At 43.2% G+C, this 14203-nt stretch overlaps 1 protein-coding gene and 1 pseudogene across 2 annotated transcripts in view; one reads left to right on the top strand and one right to left on the bottom strand.

Moving 5' to 3' along the window:
• LOC126412505 (probable 4-coumarate--CoA ligase 1) overlaps positions 1-14203 on the top strand; it is a 165268-nt gene that overhangs the window by 136397 nt on the left and 14668 nt on the right. For both annotated transcript variants that reach the window (XM_050082132.1, XM_050082133.1), the window contains exon 7: positions 10747-10941. In XM_050082132.1, coding sequence (XP_049938089.1) covers positions 10747-10941 — 195 coding nt within the window. The remainder of the gene's footprint in view (positions 1-10746; positions 10942-14203) is intronic.
• LOC126413391 (5S ribosomal RNA) lies at positions 1287-1403 on the bottom strand (annotated as a pseudogene).

Genomic DNA, 14203 nt, shown 5'->3' with positions numbered 1-14203 from the left:
AATCGGGTGATGCTGCCAGAATTAGATTAGGAAATGAGACACTTAAAGTAGTAAAGGAGTTTTGCTATTTGGGAGCAAAATAACTGATGATGGTCGAAGTAGAGAGCGTATAAAATGTAGACTGGCAATGGCAAGGAAAGCGTTTCTGAAGAGAAATTTGTTAACATCGAGTATAGATTTAAGTGTCAGGAAGCCGTTTCTGAAAGTATTTGTATGGAGTGTAACCATGTATGGAAGTGAAACATGGACGATAAATAGTTTAGACAAGAAGAGAATAGAAGCTTTCGGAATGTGGTGCTACAGAAGAATGCTGAGGGTTAGATGGGTAGATCACATAACTAATGAGGAGGTATTGAATAGAATTGGGGAGGAGTTTGTGGCACAACTTCACTAGAAGAAGGGATCGGTTGGTAGGACATGTTCTGAGGCATCAAGGGATCACCAATTTAGTACTGGAGGGCGGCGTGGAGGGTAAAAACCGTAGAGGGAGACCAAGAGATGAATACACTAAGCAGATTCAGAAGGAGGTAGGCTGCAGTAGGTACTGGGACATGCGGAAGCTTGCACAGGATAGAGTAGCATGAAGAGCTGCATCAAACCAGTCTCAGGTCTGAAGACCACAACTACAACGTGTTTCAAATGGTTCAAATGACTCTAAGCTCTATGGGACTTAACATCTGAGGTCATCAGTTCCCTAGACTTAGAACTACTTAACCTAACTAAGGACATCACACACATCCATGCCCGAGGCAGGATTCGAACGTGCGACTGTAGCAGCAGCGCGGTTCCGGATTGAAGCACCTAGAAGCGCTAGGTCACAGAGGCCGGCTCAGTATGCTTCTTACCTCGTTTTCTATTCTTTCCATCATGAAAAATATAGGGCAAATCACCTAAAACTTTCACCCCAACTACTGCGGAAGTGGAAACTCCTATTGATGTGCGGTTTGCACAGAATGAATTAGTAGTCACAGCTCGTATTGTTAGCCAATAAACACATTGTAATAATACATAGAAAGTGCATTTTTGTACATTCATACACTTTTTAAATGGAACAATGACTACTGACATTAACAGGATAAAAGTAGCACTCCGTCTTCAGGCCACAGGTGGCCCATCGTGACCATCCGACCGCCGTGTCATCCTCAGATGAGGATGCGGATAGGAGGGGCATGTGGTCAGCACACCGCTCTCCCAGTCGTTATGATGGTTTTCTTTGACCGGAGCCGCTACTATTCGGTCGAGTAGTTCCTCAATGGGCATCACTAGGCTGAGTGCACCCCGAAAAATGGCAACAGCGCGTGGTGGCCCAGATGGTCACCCATCCAAGTGCCAGCCACGCCCAACAGCGCTTACTTCGGTGATCTGACGGGAACCGGTGTATCTACTGCGGCAAGGCCATTGCCAGGCTAAAAGTAGGGTAAGTTAAAATGTCAGTGGTGTTTGCTGCAGGATTCTAGTGCTAGTTGTTGACGAGATATCGTATTTTGAAAAGTTCGCACACCGACACTTGTACAGTACCTGTGGTTGGTTGGTTGGTTGCTTGGAGGTGGAGACCAGACAGCGAGGTCATCGGTCTCATCGGATTAGGGAAGGATGGGGAAGGAAGTCGGCCGTGCCCTTTCAAAGGAACCTTCCCGGCATTTGCCTGGAGTGATTTAGGGAAATCACGGAAAACCTAAATCAGGATGGCCAGACGCGGGATTGAACCGTCGTCCTCCCGAATGCGAGTCCAATGTGCTAGCCACTGCGCCACCTCGCTCGGTAGTACCTGTGGTAGCAAACACTAAAATAAAACACAAGTGCATACACTAGTTATGTGGATTCTGTCCAGTAATGAAACAACTGACCATCACACGTTGTATTGAAAATAACAACCGACAGCGGCAATACACGAATATGAAACGACTGCTGCACATGTGATATATGCCAGCATTTCAGCGGAGATGTCCGAGCAGGCTGCAGTAATAAGTAGTTTCTTCTCATCGGGTTAGTTGGTACGCTCTTGTGGAAATCGTCTTTTAGCTTTACCCCACAGAAAAATTCTATAGGCCTCAAATACGTGGAAAAGACCAGCCAAGTCACAGTTGCTTTGCTTCCAGTCGAATAATTTGGAAACAATTCGTGGAGATGTGCTTTAGTACTTCGTGCACTAAGCGCTGGACAGCCTTCACATTGATACCACAGGCTCCTCGTAGTCTGCAGAGGAATGTCTTCTAGCATCTGTGAAGATGTTCTGTTATGAGGCTGCAGTACCTGTGCACGTTCAGGGTTCCATCTATGAAAAACGGGGGTGTGGGCTGATAGTTCCGCATCCCACACCACACGTTTACACTCAATGGACGAGGAAGTTCCACCTGGCGAAGCCAACAGGGATAGTCAACAGATCAATAGAATATATATAGGCAGTTCACCTGGCCATGGTCACTAAAGGTGGCTTCGTAACTAAACTAGATACATGATACATGTAGACTATCCTGTATAAAAAAGGAGTTAACAAAATTCTTATAAACGTCTCCATGCAGCTCTTCATGGAGAGAGATGTGATAGGTATGGAACCTACGCCGATGGAGAATGTGCAGGATAGTTGCCTTACTAATACCACTTCCTTATGCTTATCATGAAGACCAACTGCAACAGCAGCAAGAACACTAATTCCCCTCTCTTATGTTGCCAGTTGTTTACTTCTTTTACGTTGTCTAGGTGTTACACTACCACTTTCACATTACCAGCTGAAGAGACTGGTACATAATTGCACAAATGGTTGACTTCTATTGGGACATCATGCTGCATACATTGTACAAGAACGAACTCCATTCTTCCTACACTCTCCATACACCATGGGTATGTCGGCTTTTTCTGTATTGATAAATCCCACTGTCTACTCACGAGTTACTGCTTGGACTGTCGCACACTGACTGACTAGCAAGTCGCAATGTACTTGAGGAACACACAAGCACACCGGTAAGCAAACATTACATTGTACCTCGCAACAACAAAGGTTGAATGGCACAAACAAGTGTTGGTGTGGAAACTTTTCAAAATACAATATCTCGTAAACGACTCGCACTAGAATCCTGTAAGAAACACCACTGACATTCTAATTTATCCTACTTTTAGTTTGTTAATGTCCCTAAGCATTATTCCATTTAAGAAAGTGTGTGTTTGCACAAAAGATACAGTATCTAAGTATCATTAGAATCTGTTTGTTGACTAACAATACAAGCCCCTACCAAGACACGATCGCAAAGGAAGAGTGGAAATGGTAAACGTTCTAAATGCCATTTTTTCACAAAACGCGTTTTCAGTACCGTTGTGTTCTCTGTACTCTGCTGTATGTCCCTAGACTCGGTCCAAGTATCAGACACTGGTATTCGGTCTTCATGGCCAGCAATGCTCCCCAATTTAGTTCCAATTGATAAGCATCAAGATCTCCATTTAATCTGGAGTGGTTTTAAAAGACAACACACATATTTTTTTTGAGTGAACACAGCTTATTTACCTCTGACAGAAATTTTCCAATTATAAAGAAACGAAGAAAAGTCAGAAACTCGTTTGTTCCACAATATTCATGCAAGATTGACTCAGGTGAAGCTATAGTGCTATGTGGGCGCCTTTTGACATCTACATTTCCAGCTTGTTATTAGCCTCTCCGGCCACAACAGCTTTTAGAGCGATTTGTCGCTTGCAGAGTGCAGGTCTGTGGGCTAGCATTTATGTGGTGTTGCATCCAAGGTGCGCATTCGAAGTGTCAGGTTGTTGAGCAGTGCGTTTGACAGCGGATGGAGTAAATGCCCTAAAATCAGGGCTGACAGTATCCTTGGCCCTCTGCTAAAAGTTGCGTTTTCAGTCACTGCAGTTTCAGTTGGACTGATGGTCAGCTGCAGCCATAAAGATTAGTCATTGAAAAAGCTACCTCCGCACAATGCACAGCACCAGACTTGCTATCGGCATCTGAGTTTGCAAGATGCCAGAGTCAACTGTGGTGCTGTGTTGGGTTTGTGTCTCCCACCTCAGAGATCTGGGTGCAGGAGCATCTCGTGTATAGCATCCGTTGGTTCCTGATTCCTACAAAACTCGTCAAACCACCAGTAGTAGAGTAAAGTGGGCATCAGGCCACTTCGTTGATGCAGGTTGACTACATCAGGAGCAAACACACATTCAGGGGCAAACGTATTGTTCTGTTCCATGATAGCCCATAACCTATTGTTCTCTTTTGAGTGACAGGTCCCTAAGTTATTGTTCTGTTGATAATCAGTCCTTCTGAAAAACCCTCCCTACCACCCTCCCCCACCCCTCTCGTTCGCCAATACAAGCATACTTTTGATATCAAATTAACTGACCAGTTAATTAAATCAATCAGTTAATTAACCCCTCCACCTCTCACAAATTCAAATAAATGTCAATTACATAGCAAAAGGATATACAGTCTGTTCAAAAAATTCAATTCTCAGAGGTTGGATATCTTTCATTTTGTGGGAAAAGGTCACATCCAACAACTACATGTCCTATTTTTGTAATCACACTGCTGCAGATTGGAGGTGTCGCCTTATTGGAATATTTTCGTGTGTGTACTCACTTTGACATGCAAGGATTGACAGAGCTAGTGCACAGTGCCACCACCAGAGGACGTCCACACCATGGCTCCATCCCTCACCCAGTTTCCACCCCACCCCTCCAAGAAAAAATTGGCAGGAAAAGGACTCACTCCATGCTAGACAGGAAGGATCTCACAGCATGATTCAACTCAAGTCAATATCATATTGATGCATATTCTTCATTTAAACCCCCACTTGGGTACAACTCACATCTGCACCACACACCCCATTCCCATGACGTAATAACTGCAATCACTGAGGAATGGAATGAAGTGTGGTATAGTAACCACTAGTTGTGGTCTCCCACCTGTGTTTCTGTCATCAGTGTCTCCACGTATGTCAGAACCGCCCAATGTCCTAACTACAGATCACGTTACTAAATACCGCCGACCACAGACTGGATATCAGCCCCCTTTTGATGTTGTGGTTCCCAAACAACGCATCCAGTGACGGCATTTTGTTGATCGGAAATCCACACTCACTTTCTGTCTCTGTCTCTCTCAAGAGGCCACTCCCTGTTTTAATCTGCCAGGAAATTTCATATCAGCGCACACTCCACTGCAGAGTGAAAATTTCATTCTGGAGACCAGTACTTGTTTATTTCGTAGGATCACCACATACGCTTGATTTCAGCACGTTGACAGTATTTGTTTTCAATATATCAGAAGAGATGGATGCGCTAACATCTTATCGATTTATCTACTGGGTGACAGTAGCAGAGTTTTTATAGTTCATAGTTTTTTTCTGTTGACTGGCACAAAATAATGAGGACAGAGAGAATGTTTGTGTGACAGATATGAATGCGCCATGAGGGATGCAGATCTCCTTCAGATTGCAGTACCTGTATGTAGTTTGTAGATATACCACAATGCAGTAGCAAAATTCTCATCCTTCCTCCAGTTCCCATATGATCTAGGCTCTTCATAATTTTCCCAACAACAAATACCACTGTAATTGCTCATAATGTTTTTTCTACTACATCGGCCTTCAGGAGAAAGCTTTGTTTGGCGCTGGCGTTGCACATTCTTCACAGCTGGCGGAGCTTTGACATGTTATCATTTCCACCAATTAGTCAAAACACGGTTCTGTCACATTAGCTCAGTTCGCCCCATTTCTGCATCGGATGCAGAAGGTCTTACATGTAATGCACTCCAACTTCTGGTCAGTTCTGATTTAAGTTGGCATGATCACTTTGACAAAGTAGAAGGGAGGGCAAGATAGAGGAAGAGTTAAAACATGCAGAGGGACTATCTAAAACCACACTGGAGTTTTTCTGTATGGGGTCCTTAGGAGACAGGTCCAAAATGGTGACTCGTTTTGCGATATGAGTGTAATATGAATACGATTCACCAGAAACTGTACGATATCTCCATAGGATCCAATGCAAGTATGTGATTGAATGGAAAGACTTGATTCCAAATCACAGACAGCATTTCTGCCAAACAATGTAATACTATAGATCTGAAAAGCCAGTGTACTGGGCCTAGGCTTTTGTACATTTCTTCTATGCAGAGTGACAGTAACATAGTCATTGTAATATTGTTTTTAATACCGCAGTCCTTATCCGAAATGTATGTTGCCAGCGGTATAATCCTTCTGCATTCAGCTTCAAATGTCGGTTCTCAGTGGTGTTCCTTGGAATGAACATCATCTTCTCTCCAGGATTTCCCATTTTAGCTACTGGCGAGTGTGCTCTGACTGCTGAAAAGAAAAGTAACTCACCATGCAAGGTGACTCTCTTGACCAATTTAATTAATTGGCATATCGCTTTGGTATCAATGACATACCACATGGTAGGTGCAGGAGATGAGGAGATGGCTAGGGTACCACTGATATGATTTGGGAGTGGTAATCAGACATATTTTCTGTTAACAAAATTTCAATATCCCTACTACACATGGAGAGACGACCATCATAATAATGTCAGATGTACTACCGAATTTATAAAGTGGTATGTAGTATAAACCTGATATTTGAAACTTCTTGTAGACTTCATATATGGCGAAGCATTTGGTTATTTTGTGAGAGTTCGAAAGTGAAAAGACATCCTGAGGCAGAGGTAGATCTTAGCACTCTATCATGAGCCAAAAATCATTTTAATATTCTAGTGCTGTGATGCAGCATGTAATAGATATTAAGCTGATTAGGATAGATTTTTTTAACTGATGAGAGAAAACTTAGAGGAAATGTAGCAATGCCATACTGTTACAGAAGTAACGATAGTTTTGAGATGTGAAAACGTGTATATGATCCAATTTCTTCTGTCTTCGAAAATAACTCGCATAAAAAGAGGAAATTTGCATTTAGTGTGAGAAATTTGAGGTGTGCAGTCAAGAATGTTGCCATATCAGATTGGGTAAGGTGGATTTTTTAAACTGGCGTGTCAATTTCGGAGTGGAATTGGTTGGAGGCACTGTATAAATCCAGGCAGCAGCTGCTTGCTTTACAGTGCACTGTGGTTAGCGGCAGGAGTGGCCACGAGGCTTCAGCAACTTGAATTCTGGGATTAGCTCAGCCTGTGATGGGCGGTTAGGTACAAATAATGCGCCAACCTGTCTGATCTTGCCCACGACAGCAGGGGTTCGTGAAGTGACTGTTGGGGGATCGGTGCAGCTTTACTATTGAGAAGGTGGAAGTGAGTATTTTAAGTGCCCTATTTGACTCCTGTACATTGTTGGACAATTAATTTTATCGATTTAATTAATTAGCCAATAATTTGATACCCAAAGTGTGCTTGTATCAGTGAGGGAGAGGGGTGGGGGAGAGAGGTAGGGGAGGGTTTCTCAGAAGGATTGATTATCCAGAGGGGCCATAATCCACTAAGTAGAACAATAGCTTAAGGACCTCTCAATCAAAAGAGAACAATAGGTTAAGGGCTGACATGGAACAGAACAATAGGTTTGTCCCTAAATATATACTTGCCCCTGGTGTAGGCAACTGGCAGTGACAAAATGGCCTGATGCCCTCTTCATCCTACTACTAACATCTACTTGATGTCAGCTCTTGGTTCAGCCATTCTCAACTTACGCATCGATCTGCAAGAAAATATGGTGTTTTTTAAACTCAATGTTCTCACAATTTTTTTAACTTCATTAATTTGTTTCTAACAGTTATGTAATATCCTCCAACAGTTGTGTTCTTGGAAATTAATTCGATTAATCCTTGGAGTAGCTGCTCAGCTTGTCTTGTATCATTTTCTGTGTTTTAACAAATTGATTTGTGTCTTTAATAAATATGTTAATAAATTTATGGTGCAGTATCCTTTCACTCAACACCAGCTCTCTACCACACTGCAGCTATGAACCCATTCTATGTAATTCCAGTCCCTACAAATCACTGCCAGAACATTGTCTATGGTGATCTGTAAGACCTCTGAATGTACTATGAGCAATGTGTCTCATACTCATCCTGCCCAAAAACCTATATAAAAATGTTTACTGTGTAACAGTGTAAGAGTAGAAAAACGTCAATGTATTCGAAAGAGGAAAGACCATGGTAGATGCTTGCCATTCTGTGCTTCATCTGAAGAACCAGCTATATTTATCAGTTGCAAAGCTGAAACACCTGTTGACGATGTTGCTGTTTCTTCCTCTACAGCATGGAAAATCCCACAGTAAACTTCACACCCTCTGATCTCAAGAACAGTGTTTTGTAACAAATGGAAGTCAGCACTGAGAGACCTTTTTTTATTTATGTTTTACTGTTGTAACAAATTTAAAAGAAACGGTGCATGGTTTTTGTTGACCGCTGTTCAACCAGTTAAAATATTACCGCTTCATTTCTGTACTTGTATTACCACAAATGAAATGTAGTGCATCTGTATTAGCCTAATGGCACTTGAAGCAAAAACTTTCTTTTTGGCACATAGAATAAGTCGGTTTCCTAGTGTGGCATTTCGAACGATCTTACTAAATTATTTTCTAATTTGTCTGGTCTGTAGTATGCGAATATCTCGTCAATACTTTGGATACAAATAAGTACTGTACAAAAACTGATACAGTGCTTTTTGATTCTCCTGACAAATTTGAGATTTGGCATTTAGAACCTTTTCCATTTCTGCTTTTGAAATGTTTCCTAAATGATTTGAATATCATACTTCTTTTAATCACTTAGTCGTTAATTTAATTTCGTATTTTTTGGTCAAATAGGTACTGCATTTGAAGACGACCGTCTCTAAAATGTGGTTCACGAATCCATGTTACTTCTGAATCAGAATTTATACCATGGAGCTGATCGGTATGAATCTTGCACGCCTGCAAGTTGTCACTACTGGAACAATGAAACATTCCTCCTCTCCCTCACCCACATTCCCTACCACCGTACTGTACCTGCCTCTGAAATAAGCGCCAACTTCCTTTGCTTACGGTTGAATTCCCCAGCGTCAATCAAAATTACGCCGATTTTAAAATGTTGCTGTCTCTGTAAGAATTTTTGTTTGTTATTGAACAGAAAAACTAAACTCTTAAGAAACTACTACACTCGTGTTCACAAATTAAGGATAATGCTGATACATGATGAAATAACGCTCTGGTGGGAGGTTTGCAGGTTTAAATCACCTCGGGGTATGACCATGCAGTGCATTTGACCTGCGGTCGTCGCACGGTGGCGCTGGCAGCAGTCTACATAGCAGAGGTATGTTGGTGCATGTCAGAGTACGGTGCAGCGAGTAAGTGTGCAGACGTTTTCAGACGTGTTAATGGTGACTGTGTGTTGAAAATGGCTAAAGGAACACATATTGACGCCGTTATGAGGGGTAGAATACCAGGGCGACTGGAAGCTGGTCAAACACAGCAGGTCGTAGCACAGGCCCTCCGTGTGTCACTAAGTGTGATCTCAAGATTATGGCAACGATTCCAGCAGACAGGAAACGTGTCCAGGCGCTACAGTACGGGACTTCCACAGTGTCCAACACCACAAGAAGACCGATATCTCACCATCAGTGTCTGCAGACAGCCACGGAGTACTGCAAGTAGCCTTGCTCGGGACCTTTCCGCAGCCATTTGAACAGTTGTCTCCAGACACACAGTCTACAGACGACTAAACAGACACGGTTTATTCGTCCAGAGACCTTCAAGGTGCATTCCACTGACCGCTGGTCACAGGAGAGCCCGTAAAGCCTCGTGTCAAGAACATAGTACATGGTCATTGGAACAGTGGTCCAAGGTTATGTTCACAGACGAGTCCAGGTATAGTCTGAACAGTGATTACCGCCGCGTTTTCATCTGGCGTGAACCAGGTACCAGATACCAACCCCTTAATGTCCTTGAAAGGGACCTGTATGGAAGTCGTGGTTTGATGGTGTGGGGTGGGATTATGATTGGTGCACGTTCACCCCTGCATGTCTTTGACAGAGGAGCTGTAAAAGGTCAGGTGTATCAGGACGTCATTTTGGACCAGTATGTCCAGCTTTTCAGCGGTACAGTGGGTCCCACCATCCCCCTGGTGGATGATAATGCACGGCACCACCGAGCTGCCATCGTGGTGGAGTACCTTGAAACAGAAGATATCAGGCGAATGGAGTGGCCTGCCTGTTCTTCAGACCTAAACCCCATCGAACACATCTGGGAAGCTCTGGGTTGATGTATCGCTGCACGTCTTCAAACCCTACGACACTTCAGAAGCTCCGACAGGCACTGGTGCAAGAATGGGTGGGGCTATAACCCACCAGCTGCTCGACCACCTGATCCAGACTATGCCAACCCGTTGTGCGGCCTGTGTACGTGTGTGTGGTGATGATATCTCATATTGATGTCGGGCTACATGCGCAGGAAACAGTGGCGTTTTGTAGCACATGTGTTTCAGGACGGTTTTCTCAACTTATCACCAATATCGTGAACTTACACATCTGTGACGTGTGTGTTGCCTATGTGCCTATTCTATTAGCACCAATTTTGTGAAGTGCCACGTTGTGTGGCACCACATTCTGCAATTATCCTTAATTTATGAGCATGAGTGTATAAAATGTGGCTGAGCACCGTCGACCGCACGAAAAATCTTGTATAATACTCTATATTTGCACGAAATAAAAACACAAAAATATAAAAACTTGATTCGGGTCGCAGTTTGACCACCAGTGGTCTACAGCGCTTTCAATACCCTCACTTTGTCTTGAAAGGTTACGCTCTCCAGCAGGCGCCTTTGTATGCTGCAGGTAGTGGACGTGGAGACGGGCCGAACACTGGGACCTGGCCAGGAAGGCGAGCTGCACTTCCGTGGGCCCACAGCCTGCAACGCGGTGGGCCCGGACCAGTGGTTCAACACCGGGGACATCGGACACTACGAGCCTGCCGGCTGGATATTCGTCGTGGACCGCGTCAAGGAGCTCATCAAGTTCCAGGGCATACACGTCAGTAGCCGCGCAAGCTCACTAGCCTACAGTCCACGTGCTAACGTTATTATGAGAAAAATTCTGTTTCTAATGCTTCTTTTGTTTTCCTGAAAATTACCACAGATACAGAAGGGGGAATAAAACAAATACAGCAGGATTTCATCTGTATACTGTGCTTTTTCCACTTTGTCGTCACCATTCGTATCACACTTCTGCCAACAATGAACAGGAATCTACACTGCGGTGGTAAAAACTTGAAACAGCTGCGGCCAGCCAAACTTGCTATTTTGACGACAGCATCTGAGACTTGTTCTTGACCCCCCCTACACCCATGAACCATGGACCTTGCCGTTGGTGAGGAGGCTTGTGTGCCTCAGCGATACAGATGGCCGTACCGTAGGTCCAACCACAACGGAGGGGTATCTGTTGAGAGGCTAGACAAACGTGTGGTTCCTGAAGAGGGGCAGCAGCCTTTTCAGTAGTTGCAGGGGCAACAGTCTGGATGATTGACTGATCTGGCCTTGCAACACTAACCAAAACGGCCTTGCTGTGCTGGTACTGCGAACAGCTGAAGGCAAGGGGAAACTACAGCCGTAATTTTTCCCGAGGGCATGCAGCTTTACTGTATGGTTAAATGATGATGGCGTCCTCTTGGGTAAAATATTCTGGAGGTAAAATAGTCCCCCATTCGGATCTCCGGGCGGGGACTACTCAGGAGGACGTCGTTATCAGGAGAAAGAAAACTGGCGTTCTACGGATCGGAGCGTGGAATGTCAGATCCTTCAATCGGGCAGGTAGGTTAGAAAATTTAAAAAGGGAAATGGATAGGTTGAAGTTAGATATAGTGGGAATTAGTGACGTTCGGTGGCAGGAGGAACAAGACTTTTGGTCAGGTGAATACAGGGTTATAAATACAAAATCAAATAGGGGTAATGCAGGAGTAGGTTTAATAATGAATAAAAAATAGGAGTGCGGGTAAGCTACTACAAACAGCATAGTGAACTCATTATTGTGGCCAAGATAGACACAAAGCCCACGCCTACTACAGTAGTACAAGTTTATATGCCAACTAGCTCTGCAGACGAAGAAATTGATGAAATGTATGATGAGATAAAAGAAATTATTCAGGTAGTGAAGGGAGACGAAAATTTAATAGTCATGAGTGACTGGAATTCGAGAGTAGGAAAAGGGAGAGAAGGAAACATAGTGGGTGAATATGGATTGGGGGAGAGAAATGAAAGAGGAAGCTGTCTGGTAGAATTTTGCACAGAGCATAACTTAATCATAGCTAACACTTGGTTCAAGAATCATAAAAGAAGGTTGTATACACGGAAGAATCATGGAGATACTAGAAGGTATCAGATAGATTATATAATGGGAAGACAGAGACTTAGGAACCAGGTTTTAAATTGTAAGACATTTCCAGGGGCAGATGTGGACTCTGACCACAATCTATTGGTTATGAACTGTAGATTAAAACTGAAGAAACTGCAAAAAGGTGGGAATTTAAGGAGATGGGACCTGGATAAACTGAAAGAACCAGATGTTGTACAGAGTTTCAGGGAGAGCATAAGGGAACAGTTGACAGGAATGGGGGAAAGAAATACAGTAGAAGAAGAATGGGTAGCTCTGAGGGATGTAGTAGTGAAGGCAGCAGAGGATCAAGTAGGTAAAAAGACGAGGGCTAGTAGAAATCCTTGGATAACCGAAGAAATATTGAATTTAATTGATGAAAGGAGAAAATATAAAAACGCAGTAAATGAAGCAGGCAAAAAGGAGTACAAACGTCTCAAAAATGAGATCGACAGGAAGTGCAAAATGGCTAAGCAGGGATGGCTAGAGGACAAATGTAAGGATGTGGAGGCTTATCTCACGAGGGGTAAGATAGATACTGCCTAAAGGAAAATTAAAGAGACCTTTGGAGAAAAGAGAGCCACTTGTATGAATATCAAGAGCTCAGATGGAAACCCAGCTCTATGGAAAGAAGGGAAAGCAGAAAGGTGGAAGGAGTATATAGATGGTCTATACAAGGGCGATGTACTTGAGGACAATATTATGGAAATGGAAGAGGATGTAGATGAAGATGAAATGGGAGATACAATACTGCGTGAAGAGTTTGACAGAGCACTGAAAGACCTGAGTCGAAACAAGGCCCCGGGAGTAGACAACATTCCATTGGAACTACTGACGGCCTTGGGAGAGCCAGTCCTGACAAAACACTACCATCTGGTGAACAAGATGTATGAGACAGGCGAAATACCCTCAGACTTCAAGAAGAATATAATAATTCCAATCCCAAAGAAAGCAGGTGTTGACAAATGTGAAAATTACCGAACTATCAGCTTAATAAGTCACAGCTGCAAAATACTAACACGAATTCTTTACAGACGAATGGAAAAACTGGTAGAAGCCGACCTCGGGGAAGATCAGTTTGGATCCCGTAGAAATGTTGGAACACGTCAGGCAATACTGACCCTACGACTTATCTTAGAAGAAAGATTAAGGAAAGGCAAACCTACATTTCTAGCATTTTTAGACTTAGAGAAAGCTTTTGACAATGTTGATTGGAATACTCTTTTTCAAATTCTAAAGGTGGCAGGGGTAAAATACAGGGAGCGAAAGGCTATTTACAATTTGTACAGAAACCAGATGGCAGTTATAAGAGTCGAGGAGCACGAAAGGGAAGCAGCGGTTGGGAAGGGAGTGAGACAGGGTTGTAGCCTGTCCCCGATGTTATTCAATCTGTATATTGAGCAAGCAGTAAAGGAAACAAAAGAAAAATTCAGAGTAGGTATTAAAATCCATGGAGAAGAAATAAAAACTTTGAGGTTCGCCGATGACATTGTAATTCTATCAGAGACAGCAAAGGAGTTGGAAGAGGAGTTGAACGGAATGGGCAGTGTCTCGAAAGGAGGATATAAGATGAATATCAACAAAAGCAAAACGAGGATAATGGAACGTAGTCGAATTAAGTCGGGTGATGCTGAGGGAATTGGATTAGGAAATGAGAGACTTAAAGTAGTAAAGGAGTTTTGCTATTTGGGGAGCAAAATAACTGATGATGGTCGAAGTAGAGAGGATATAAAAAGTAGACTGGCAATGGCAAGGAAAGCGTTTCTGAAGAACAGAAATTTGTTAACATCGAGTATAGATTTAAGTATCAGGAAGTCGTTTCTGAAAGTGTCTGTATGGAGTGTAGCCACGTATGGAAGTGAAACATGGACGGTAAATATTTTGGTCAAGAAGAGAACAGAAGCTTTCGAAATGTGGTGCTACAGAA

The sequence above is a fragment of the Schistocerca serialis genome, chromosome 7 (assembly GCF_023864345.2).
Source record: "Schistocerca serialis cubense isolate TAMUIC-IGC-003099 chromosome 7, iqSchSeri2.2, whole genome shotgun sequence".
NCBI classification, from domain to species: domain Eukaryota; kingdom Metazoa; phylum Arthropoda; class Insecta; order Orthoptera; family Acrididae; genus Schistocerca; species Schistocerca serialis.
This window is presented reverse-complemented; position numbering and strand designations above follow the sequence as displayed.